General features: G+C 38.2%; 1 protein-coding gene across 1 annotated transcript; it reads right to left on the bottom strand.

The window, feature by feature from the left end:
• Positions 1–244: 244 nt before the first annotated feature.
• On the bottom strand, positions 245–11,214 carry LOC139978755 (monocarboxylate transporter 1-like). Its single transcript, XM_071989230.1, has 5 exons — positions 11,099–11,214; positions 5,230–5,431; positions 4,078–4,221; positions 2,360–3,160; positions 245–1,983 (listed from the first exon to the last, which is right to left on the bottom strand). Exons 2-5 carry the CDS (start codon positions 5,411–5,413, stop codon positions 1,844–1,846), a joined length of 1,269 nt encoding a protein of 422 aa, XP_071845331.1. The 5' UTR covers positions 5,414–5,431; positions 11,099–11,214; the 3' UTR covers positions 245–1,843.
• Positions 11,215–12,922: the final 1,708 nt, after the last annotated feature.

The raw sequence follows: 12,922 nt of genomic DNA, 5'->3' as shown, positions 1-12,922 counted from the left end.
CGTTTATAATAATTTATTTGAGTGCAGCTTCTTGGAGTTAGGCTTCCGAAATAGCACACCATATAATATGTGTGCATATATATATATATATATATATATATATATATATATATATATATATATATACATATATATATATATATATATATGCACACATATTATATGGTGTGTATATATATATATATATATATATATATATATATATATATATATATATATATATATATATATATGTGTGTGTGTGTGTGTGTGTTTGGTGAGAGTATAACGAAAAATGGGGAACGTTTCTTACTTATTTTTTTTTTTTATCACCTAGAATTTGAGATGAAGGGGGGTGGGGTACAAAATATAAGATCAAGGTTTTTATTTCTTGGTATTTTACCCAAAAGTTAAATAAACCATACTAGTGAATATATTCAACAATTGTTGCAATGTTTCCCCAAATTTTATTCATCGCCAAAGCATAGCCTATATAAATTATCACACTTTTTAATTATTCATGCAAACTGTTTTTCAATAAAAACAAATGAACCAATTACTTTTGGTAATTCCATCACTATTTTAAACTCATAATTTCAGTAGACTCGTACACTCTAGTACACGCTCGTATACTCTCGTATAATCTCGTATACTGTCGCATACTCTTGTATACTGTCGTATACGCTCGTATACTCTCATAAACATTGTCAGTGGGTTTGGGGTGGGGGAGGGGGGTTGGTTGGTTCATTCAAGAGGAAACATAAACTTTGGTACATTTTACGTTGAACGTTCAATTTCAAAACAAGTTTATCTAATGCTATATAGGGACCATCACTTCGATACGTGCATGTCACTATATACTTGTGTAGTAGCATATACGCGTACTGGCATAAGTACGAGTAACAATTATAGAATCCCCCCTTGATGTGTTTACGAGTATATAGATGGCTTCAAGCACGAGAACATAACTTGTTACTATTTCGTCACAGGTGGATCCAGGATTTTTTATAGGATGGCCGCTGATTCTGGGGTTAGTTAAGGTAAACTCCCATAAAATGGCATGTGAGGATCCTCCCTCAGAAAACTGAAACTTTATTGGACGTGAAAGGGGCATTCTGAGGCATATGTAGGCTATTAATTATAAGTCTATAATAAAGTCAACACACAAAGTTGTACTAATAACTAAAAGTAAATACAAAAAAAAAATTGGTTGAGATTGAAAAGGGGTGGTGAGAGGGGGGGGGGGTGGGGAATGGGTGTACACCACCTACATCTCTGGATCTTCACCTCTTCCTATACTACTGTAAACTAATTGCCTTGAGTACGTCTAAAAATCCACGAGGGCAAACCGTGACGGTAACGGTTATAACTACACGCTATAGAATACTTAGTAAGGACGCACTATGCAGTACACAGACTACAAGTCACATGTGTGGAGTATATAAAGACGGCAGGGTATTGCAGTGTAAATCTCCGGCCCGGTCAGGTAGGTACACGAGGGGATGAAGGAGTAATTTGTTTGTGCACTATTGTCGCAACAGATGTTTCCCGCCTCAGGAAGTTCAATTAACTGATACCACTATAGTATTGTAGTGAGTCCATATTCTTGCCAGTCAGATATTTGTCTCATTATTATGTGTTATCTCATTGTTGCCTGATTGGTATTCGTTAACCGCCCATGATACTATCGTACTATTGAGGCAGTTTGGAAATCAAGCATAGATAGGATCTACTAGTTTTTAACCATAATGCAAAAGTCTTGGAAATTGTCGAAAATATTTTAAACTTATAACCATGGACCAAGAAAATGGACCAAGAATCCTTACTCTTAACCGGCCTGTCTATAGGTTTATGAACAGCTCATTCACTTGTCGCCGTAATCACACGATGGGCTTCTTCTGTTCAGAGAAATGGATGCGATAATAGTGACAGCTTCCACTACAGCCAAGATGGTCAGAAATATAAACACATCGTCGTATGTACCCCGGATGTTGTAAACAGATCCTGTCGCAGGTCAGAGAAAAGAAAAAGATGGGCTGATATGAAGAGAAAGTGAGGAATGTTTCTAAAAACAAGATCCATTTAATATTACGTATTGCATAGAGTTTATTGCATATAGTACGGGTAAAGCGAAGTGATTTAGTTATAGAGGCATTTCTTAGATTCATTATCTTGGAACGTCAATATAGTGATATTGCTTAATTTAGTTTGAAGTTAATTCTAATATAGGGACATAGTTAATGAGAGCATTGCAATTAAATGTAGAGTATATCATGCCCGTGTTATATATAGGTGAGTAGCGCCTACTTAACAATTTTAAAGTAATTACTCTTATTAGTATTAAAGCAACCACAGTTTCAACATCTGATTATATATTCACCTGATAGTGGGCCGCTGCAGATCATTCCTGTACCAATAGATAGCATTGACCAAGCTGCGGTTGAGTTAAAGTGATGCAAGCACGTTATGTCTCTCCCATAGGAGAACATCCATGAAGAGATATAACCTAAGCAGATTCCAATGATTCCGGACTCGAAACAAAGCAAAATTAAATCATTTGTGAAAACAGTTAGTACAAAGAATACCGTCGCAAGTGAAATCGGTGTTATTATCAGGACCAAGCGACTTTGCCATTTAAGGTAGAAAACGAAAATAACAAGACCGCGGCCAAGCGAAAATCCAAATCCACCAATCGTGGTAAGCAATATTGCTTCTCCTTGTGTATATCCCTTCTCGACTCCGTATGGTAGAAGGAACATACACCACGATACCATTACTAACATATGGATACACTGTGCAGCATAGAAACAAGGTATTGTCGGATGAGCGATGATTGCGTGGTAGATTCCGCCAGAGTCTTCCATTGATGCTGATGGGTCGGGTCTTGGCGCAATGCTAGACGTTTCGGCTTCTTCGTCAATTGGCTCCTTTCTATGTTCTGTGCTTGCTTTTGACTCTAATAGAACCCCTGATACAATTTGGTTCCACATAAGCGCCCCGAAGAGCACTAGGGAGCCCGTCAGTCCATACTTTTCCCGCCAGTATTCTAGTAATAACGGGATCAGCATCATGCCAAAATTGCCGATGAAAGACACGGCGCTATGTGCAGTCCCGAAAGAATCTTGAAAAGTCTCTGCTAGAGCAATGTACAGTGGAATATTACTAATACCGAAGCCAATACCTGCAAGATCAAGGATAAAGGCAAGCTTTAACCCGGACATATTAGAAAATGGTGGACGTGCCATGTTTATTATATATATGAAAGCAGGTGGCGGGTAATGTCTCTAGTGACTAAAGTTACGTTGCAACAATATTCATCTAATTTAGACTTTACGAAGATCCAAACAAACTTTCCCATCAAATATTTCCCATCATTATAAATAAATGTTCTCCGTGATTCATGAACGGATAACGAAAATGAGAAGCTGATACAAGAGTCCCATACCTGTACACCTTCTTATATAGCGTACATATGTCAGGCATTTTGCTTTGTATAGGCTCGGGCCCTTAGGGTTGTCAGGGTCGTCGCATATCAACCCCATGGCGTTACGCTGCTCCACCCCAATGATGACCCATCTCACCCCCTCTCCCCTTTCCCCCACTATATCCTTCTGAAAAAAGTCGGCCAAATATATAGTAACGTACTATACATGAGTACACGTAGGTGCAGTATATGCCAATTTTGGGTAAAAACTTGCACAGCAAAACTTTTCTTCAGGCAATTTAACAATTCTCATGTTCGGTCATTACCCAATGTATAACGTTAGGTTTTAGAATACATTTTCTTTTTGTGATATATAGACTAACCAATGTGGATTACCATGTTTGGTATTTTTTTCTTGGGGGTGGGGGTATGTGGGGAGTATGCTAATACAAATTTAAGGAATATGAAAGAAATAGCAGGCCCCGACACCGGTGGAATGGAGTGAGTCGGGGAAGGGAAGGGGTTATGAATCCATGAAAGTTTTTTCTCAGCAAGTGAATTTCACACAGGCGTGGTGTCGCGACATGCAGCGGAGAGGTCGTTGACCATGAATAAACAATTTTCTTCACTACTTCATCAGTTATAATTCCGTCAAAGGAAGTATGTATACGCACCAGTGATGACATTTGAGATAAATAATTTCCAGAGGTTGTTGGCTAAGAACGCTTCACAGATAAATCCGACTCCAACGAGGAACCCTCCGACTAAAACGATGGACCGAGAGGAGAATACTTTCATCAAATGAATAACAAGAGGAGCTGCAATGAGAAAACGAAAGAAATGTAAATACCCATGCACAGGGCATAGCGATGTGCACAGATGCACGTTGGCGTTGACAGTTTTCAAGCTATAAAGTTAAACTGTTCAGCAATTGAATGATTGTTTCCCGCTGTGGATGAAATGATGGGTTGTGGGGGAGGGTGGGTGATTACAATAATAATATTATTGAGCCAATATACTTAATGGAAGATTTGAGGCTTGAAACTAATTTTGATATATTGCAGACCGCTACGAAAACATTGCTATCATTAAATATGATACTTCTTAAAACTTTTATGTTTTAAAAAAAAATAACGTTTTGGTTTTTTAAAACAGCTGAGGTTCAACAGTTCAAGGGACTGGACTGCACAGTCTAAACCACTGTTCATGAGGTCACTTTATTCAGATGCCACACAAAACCTCAATTGGAATACACAAAACTTTTAATGGCTTCAGATAACATGTTCTGAACATGTTTCAAATTTGTAAAGGAGAAATGGTGTCGAATGACTGTTGTTTGTATCAAGCTGCAAGAAGATGGTTTGATTGAGTCAGTAGACTTTATACAAGGCAATGGATTAACATTGACATAAAAGGCCTGTACTGAGGGGCTGACGTCATGATCGAGTTATTCTTAAAGGAGCGTTTCAAGAGATTTAGTTTATTTTAAAGGAGAATATCTTGAAAACCCAAACAGTTAAAGAAACATTATAGCAGCACTCGTTATTTTCATTATCCTTGGACAATAATATTTAAAAACACTTATGTTCCGCCTAGCCACTCTCAAAGCATTAACGTCCTTTACCCTGACACTAAAATGTTCAAATGTTACACTTCTTAACATCCTCGAATCATTACGAAGATCAGAAGTCATAAAAATGTGTACTTGCAATGTTTTCTAAAAATTTAATTATACTATTACACGTGAACTTTAGAGTGCATGCACAAAATCTTGAATGCGTCACGAAGTTACCTTTATCAGAAAAAAAACTAAAGAAATAGCAAACCTGAAGCAGAGGATAGTCCATAGAGGGCGGAGAATGACAGGGCAACAAGTGGTAGAGATCCCCTAGTCTGATTTATCGTGTCATTTAGAATAACACCGAAGGATTTCATGCATCCTACATAGAAGAAATGCCTGAAAGTTGTGGCTGCAAAAACCTTGGTTTTCTCCCTGGTGGTAGCCATCATTCATTTGTGCCTTATTAACTGTAAACGAATAAACGCTGAAATCATTCATATACCGTACACAACAGAAGTATATTTAATAATAATCACCACGTTAACAGTTTGCTAAGAATCTCGAAACAGCACAAATTTATATATATATATATATATATATATATATATATATATATATATATATATATACATATATATAGCACCCCGTGGGGTACAGACTATAAAAGGAAGAGTTAAATAAACAAGTGTCTAGTTTTAATAAACAGTCCAGTGCAATTAGACTAGTAGGAGTCAACGTAAAACACGCGCCCCAAATGACCGGTTTATGTGGACCTCTCCAGTTGGACCATTAGCAGTCGTCGGTGCTAAATCTCAGTGCCTGACTTCGAAGCCAAAGCAAAAATCCTACTTTTACAGGAGGTTCCAGGGCCTTTTTAACTTACTAAATGGGGCTGTGGCAAATGTCTTCCAGCCCTACAAGTTGCAACCAGTGATTACATTTCCCCTAGTCACATATCCCTAAAAGATTTATATCTATGTTGTGAAAATAGTCAAATTATTTCTTCGAGTAGTTACAGAATCCCTGTTTTTGCTCCAAATGTATTTATAAATGCATTATTTAGACTGACTGATATTTCCACCACACACCAAGATTTTAAGATCCAAATGATTATTGTCATTCATCCTCCTCATTTAACACTCTTCCCTCCCCCAAATTGAACAGCTGTTTGGCCATTTTTTTTTTCAAATTAGATAAAGACTATACAAATAAGACTGGTTTCTCGCACCCAATACCACTTGAAGACATTTGAAGAGGTATTCTAATGTCCATAACTTTGTAAATACCTCACAGCTTGTCGGGGCCCGATAGACCGTTTCCGGACAGTGGCCCAACGGATCACAAAAGGTCCCCTAGAATATTTTCAGAGTGGGCTTCGCGCGCACAGATTATTGTGTGCGCTTATCAGCCAATATCAACTGGAATTATTGTTCTCATCGTTTCTTCCAATAATTCATCCCCACTATCCTAATCGCCGAGCCTTCGATACGATTCATTCTATAAAACTTCCCAGAATGAGCAAGTAATTTCAAGAGTATTATTTAGTCGTATTGACGTTCCTGAGCCTGATACAACTTTCATAGCACTGTATACAGAATAACTTATGCAAAGATGCAAGAAACATCAAGAATGCGTGTTTCTATTTGTATAAATTATTCGACGAGAGTATGCCAGAAAAATCCAGAATAAAGCTTAACTGGTGTCAATGCCTGACGCTTCACGCAAGAAAATATCCAAGAGATTAACATCATCTCAAAAAATTTATTTTCCTGTACTCAGAAGTCCTGTATAGATAGCATATTTGTCCCATTGTCATAATATTAATACCACGGCCTAGTTGTTCAGCCTAGGCTTGATTTCTACTGCTGTCCAGTGGTCATTGACACTACGCCTATTCATATATACGCTAATTGGGGTTCGCCAGCATCGGTTTGAACAAACATTCGTCGAATCTCGTCTCGCAAGGATCTCAAGTCTTCGCAAGGCGCTACCAGAAGATATCCAGACCAACCTCTACCCTGTTACTTAGTAACGTACTTTTGGCGGTGCTTGGTGGGGTTGAGAGATGAGGGAATTACATTAACAGCAGGTCATCAAGAAAGACAAGAAACCAGTTCTGCATTTTGCCCTTAATCTGTCTCTTCTTTAAAAAAACTTCAGTGGCAAAGTATTTTTTAATTTAACATCCCCCACTGATGAGCTTGCCAGAACACAGGGTGTACAGTAACAGCATAAAAGGCCTCTGTTATGCAAAATACTGCACATATATCATGATGTGCCTGATTATACTTAGAAAAGTACTCCATTAAGAGAAAAAGCAAAGCAATGTTGACTTCTTTTGCAACCCTTGCAGAGTCTCAGAGTGAATTAACCCCTCCTGCTATGAAGTTATTTCTACCAATGGCTACTTCCCAGAAATAAACCACTGAAGAGGATACAGTAGATGCCATCTTTCCTTCGTGTCGAACTGCATGTTTTTGGCAATACATACCAACACCAAGTAACTACCAACCAAATTTGCCTGATAGTAACTTTAAATTGACAATATTGTAACAGTTGAAACGAAAGATGCAGTCCCTCCAAGCCTTTGTGAGCTAGTAGAGGTATGTTCAGACATTGACTCAACGTGATCCCACTTTATTCAGCTTTTCAAGTTATTCATATTGAAGCACTTACTAGAGCTCAAAGTAGCTGTACGGTTTGGGCTGAAAGGAGAAAGGGACTGATTACTGTCTCAGTAGTCCACCTGCTGGTCAGAAGAGTTTGTAGATTAAGAGAGGACCTCAGTGTGGACACAACAGCCCTAGTGAAGCAAATATAGGGTTACACAAACCCTACCTCCGCATTTGCACAGCCCTTGAAGTATGTGGTAGGGAAATGGTAGGGCAAACAAAAGCTTGCTATATCAGATAAAAGAAGTAGTGGTACCATCCAACTAAAAAGGTGAATGGTAAAAAGGTGAATGGTTGAAGTCTATATGTATTCCCAGGGAAAGCATACCTTGGGGTAAGCCTTGACGGTATTGTCTCATGTAGATGTTGTGAGACTGGGCTTATTGAGGTCAAGTGTCCAGCAACGAGCCCACAGGCGGGTACCCGATGGCAGTACAGTGCACTTTCTAACAGAAACTGAAGTTTGTTCCTTACATGTACTTAACTGACCGAACAATGGTTTCCAACTACTGCAGACCGTAAAGTATGGACGGCATGCAATGCACACTGCTTTCATCTCCAACGCAAAGCGTCTTTGGAAATGTTATAGGATATGCAAAGGCTGTGAATATCGGAAATCAGACAAAGTCTGCTACTTTCAACTGATTTAATTGAGCCTCATAAGGATGAGTGAATATGTCGTGAATGTAGAAAATCAATTGAATGGAGTGTCTAGACAAAATGCCAGCATAAACATACTGTAATTTTCAATGGATTTAATTAATCCTCGTAAATGTTGTGTGTATATGCCGTGAATGTCGAAAAACAAGAAAGACGATTGTCGAAATAAAATACCAGCATAAAAATACTGCACTGTTCAAACTAATTTAACTGAGCCCCTTGAATGTTGTGTGCATATACTGTGAATGTCTTAAATCAAGTTCAACGAGTGTCATTTTGGAACTCCCTCCCTTCAAAAAAATAGAAGTAATGCTGACCAAAAAATAAGCTGTGAAAACAATTTGAAAAAGAAAACAGTATAGATGGAATCATAACTTGCATCCGTTCTCAATTGGACAAACTATTGTTCTTACACTCCTGTGAAAGAAATTTCCTTAAGTTATTATAACATAAGTCATCATCGTCCAGCCACCCCACCACCTCTCCGATCCACAATAAAATAGGCATGCACATCAAATCAATTTCAAATTTTCTAACACAGAGTAGGAACGTAATGGACACACTATTGGCATGAAATGTCTGTAGTGAAATGATTACAAGCATTAGCATAAGTATACTTAATTTGACCTTCACCACTTCTTATTTAATGCATCTACAAATGCCAGGAACTCTAGTGGGAAATAAAAATTGCCTCGTAAACCTCACCTCCTAATAAGTTATTGTTGTTGCAAGTAAATATGCAAAATGTTGAGCTAATTATAAGGTATTATAGGTAGCTTGAAGGAACCAAAAATATCTGCCAGTAAGAAAAGTGATGAAAAAATTTCTTTCGTAATAGGTAGCTGTAATGCTGGAATAATTACACAATTTAACTGAATATGGTATGGCAATATAAATAGCAAATGTACAAAAAAACCGTTAGCTGAGAACCTGCCGAGCGGATCAAATTTGTCCATGAATATTTGATTACAAAATTCAAGAACTAAGGGGAGGATGTAGATTTGACAGGGCAACACAAACAACGATGATGTCATCTATCAAAGGAATAAGTGAGATTGGCAAAGTGTCTCTCAAAATCTTGAACTGTTTCATTCGACCAATTGCTCATTTAACATGGATACGGGTATTTGCAACCTTTCTTGTTTTTTACTGCTTCACCCTTGGTCAATAATTTCTTCTGATCCTCTGCTACCTGGTGGAATTTCCAGTGTGACATGACGCAACAATAAATCTTCTCTAAACCCACGAAAAGCTAACATTACCTAGATCCAAAAAATCAAGAAATCCAGATTGCTGGGTTATAACTTGTCTGACGCTCTTCCGTTCATGCTTTTAGAGAGCCTGGAAACTTATCATCCAATTCGGTGCAATTGCTACAAGAGACTACACACTATTATATGATGCATGTAGGCTGACAAGGTGAGAGCTTGCAAGTTTTCAAGATTTCTGGGATTGTCATTAAACACTCTTGTACAATCAATGGTACATCGACGATTGCTGTACTCAGATTTCAGGGAAGACGGAATATTGTTGAGAACCTCGCATTTTTAAACAAGTGATGTTGAAATTCCCAAAAAGAAAAAAAAAGTGATTTGAAAAACATCGTTCAGTGCTGATTAACTGCAGCAAAGAACAGTGAAAATTCCACTTCTTGAATCCAGTTTCCTTAGCTGACCTGCTTCTCTTAGGAAGACCTAAACCTATGCTCTCCACTTATTTCGAACTTATGCTGCCCTTCCCAGTGTCTCATTTTCCTGGTTTTCTTGGTCAAGTGGGTGTGTAGACTTTCAAAAGCAGCTTTTGAAGGTAATCCTGTAAACTTTCTTACAGTATCATCATACTTCAGAAGAACTCTCAGACGGAGGATTTACTGACCAATGGTGATTTTGGATTCTCGTTATTTCTATGGAATAGGAATGTCTTTGGAGAATCCATCTTTTGTTTCCACCCCATATGTTTACAGATACAGCCATTGCAAGTACAATTGTTGGAACAATTACAATTTAAAACGGAGTTGTGGCAATGTTCTGGCCTGTATACTGTGCTGACGGCGTCAAAGCAGCTTTAGATGTTGATCGATGGCTTCTCCGGTATACAGGTGGTCTTTAACCAAGCCAATCTTTTAATACACAGCCACCCTTTGGGTTACCTTACTGGTTCCTTTCAATAAGAAGTAACCCAGGCATTGTGTTTGATCGCAAATTCTCTGCTGTTGGTTCTCCATCCTTGCAATGAATGGAACATACTCTTTCATCCACAGTAGGCTGCCAGTTTACATTAGATGGAGCCTCTCTGTTGATAGTTGCTGTCCATCTCTTTCTTGTTGATTGGTCTCCGGGTGAAGAAGGAAATCGATGAAGGAAGGATATGGTTGTGATTCCTCTTGTATCTGTAAGGCTGTATACAGTATGACCTTTGTTGACCCCAATTGACCATTGACCTCCATACAAAACAATAGCATTCTTGTACTAATTGTGGATAAGCCACATACTAAATATGGAAACTGCAGAGGTTACCTATCTGGAGATATCGTGTTTACAAGCTAGGGTGTCACATACCCACACACACGCACAAACCAACTTGACTACATAGGTTACTTGCCTGCCTATTGCAAGTAACCAAGAACGTAACACGAGCCTCCGGCACGCTACATATACTACAGTACGTATAGTTTGAACGACTGCGTTCGTTCATGCAATTAAACTTCAAACAATTGTCAATGTTCTAATCATCATATTAAAATAATGGTCATAAAACTAGATATGTTACAGAGCAAATTTGGAAATTCTTGACGAAACTTACCCGAAATCTGTTATATTTTATTCGGACTCAAACGAAACGGACACTGAACGTATACAGTACAGCGCTGATAAATATGAACTTGATCAATGAAATAGTGCCGCTTGACCTGATCTTCTCAAACTCAGACATGCCGGTGTTACAGGGAATAGTGTTCGGGCGTCTCACGGACACTTTCCCTGAGAATTGTGTCTGTAGGACAACTTTCTCGGAGGAACAGTGTCCGGGGACAGTATTTTCTGTCCGGTCGGACGTTATCAACTAGGAGAAAACCTCCGGGTGTGGTGATTTTCTGTCCGCGCGGACAAGATGAAAAGAATGGCACGGAACAAATAGGATAAAAGTGTCATGTATAAGTACCTGGATGAGTGATTGATAGTTAGTCAGAAAATTGCCATGGGATCTATTATTGAGATGACAGGGTTACACCTCACTGATGTAGGAAGCATACATTGGAATGGAACAACATATACTTTGGTATCTCTTGTAAGCATTTTGAAATGTTACAAACTTATCTTTGAAGTGAACTTGCAGAATGTTGTATATTACTGACAGAAATTCACACTGTAGACTTACTGTATGGAAGCAACAGTATAGAAAGGAAAGACTTCTTGTTTATTAAACAAGTAGCATATTTTACTCAAATAAAATGTTGTTAACTACGCACATGGGTTCATTAGGGATGACTTTTGGACGAAAGCCCATGGTTTTGTTGGTGCTTTAGTTATGTACTACCTGGGAATGTACTGCCTAGGAAATTTTATCGGATACTTCGTTCTGACAATAATTCACATGCTTAACTTTGTTATGTTTATGCGTCATTCTTGCTTTAAATCACAATTCAGTTTTCTTTGCATTGGGAAATTCATATCAGATAATTATAAAGTCCTCTATACATGTTTTCCTGTTGTTTTAATTATAGGCAGCTAAAACATTTTCCAAAATGTGTTCTTAGCGGGAAAAAAATTGTATGGCTGCAGTGCGAGTCATTAAAGTCTACTGAATGTACCACCATCATTATCATCTTTAATATATGCTCGGTAAATTATAACATTGAGAACGAATAATTGAGGTAGATCTATAATTCTCTGGGCAATCTCCACACATACTCCCTATACTCTTGCACTGTCCAACAAAGGGATGCAAACTTTAAGCATCAGTTGATATGCATATTGTGAATGACTTTGCAGTTACAATAATGCAAATAAACATTGTTTTAGATGACAAAAAACCAAAGTGATTTAGTGATAACAGTGCTGCTTGTGAACAGTAATTTCGACCTTGGCCTGGCATTTATAAGCTGAACGCATGAGGTGGTCCATATGAATTCCATTAACATGTTAGGCATATGAGCTAGGATAGGTATTTGAAGAAAAAAGTGTTACAGAACTTCGATTGCAGATTCCATTGTGCAGTTTTATTTGCTCTTTTTTCAATAGTTTCTCTCTACACCCAGCTATCCCCCTGAATAGAAATTCATTCACCCACCCTCAAGGTGGCATACTCCTATTAGAGTCTATATCCATCCGCTCGATTGTTCTCCTTCAGGAAGAGTGCCAAAAAGCAGCAGGAGAACATCTTTTGTGACCTGTTATCAATCATGATCTAGTTTTTTGTGGCTTGCATGTTGAAGAGCATGAATGGAAGTACATGTGGTGAGAACATTGGGTCAATTGAGGCAATTTTAGACCCCTTTAGGCCTCCCGGGAGCAGCGTAGGAAATTTGTTTACCACTGAGTGAAGAGGTTTGTTTACAAGTGACAAAACCCTCCGGCTTGGATAGTAAAAAATCTACACGGTCATGATACAAAAAATTGATGGTGCCAT

This window comes from Apostichopus japonicus, chromosome 13, assembly GCF_037975245.1.
Source record: "Apostichopus japonicus isolate 1M-3 chromosome 13, ASM3797524v1, whole genome shotgun sequence".
NCBI classification, from domain to species: domain Eukaryota; kingdom Metazoa; phylum Echinodermata; class Holothuroidea; order Aspidochirotida; family Stichopodidae; genus Apostichopus; species Apostichopus japonicus.
This window is presented reverse-complemented; position numbering and strand designations above follow the sequence as displayed.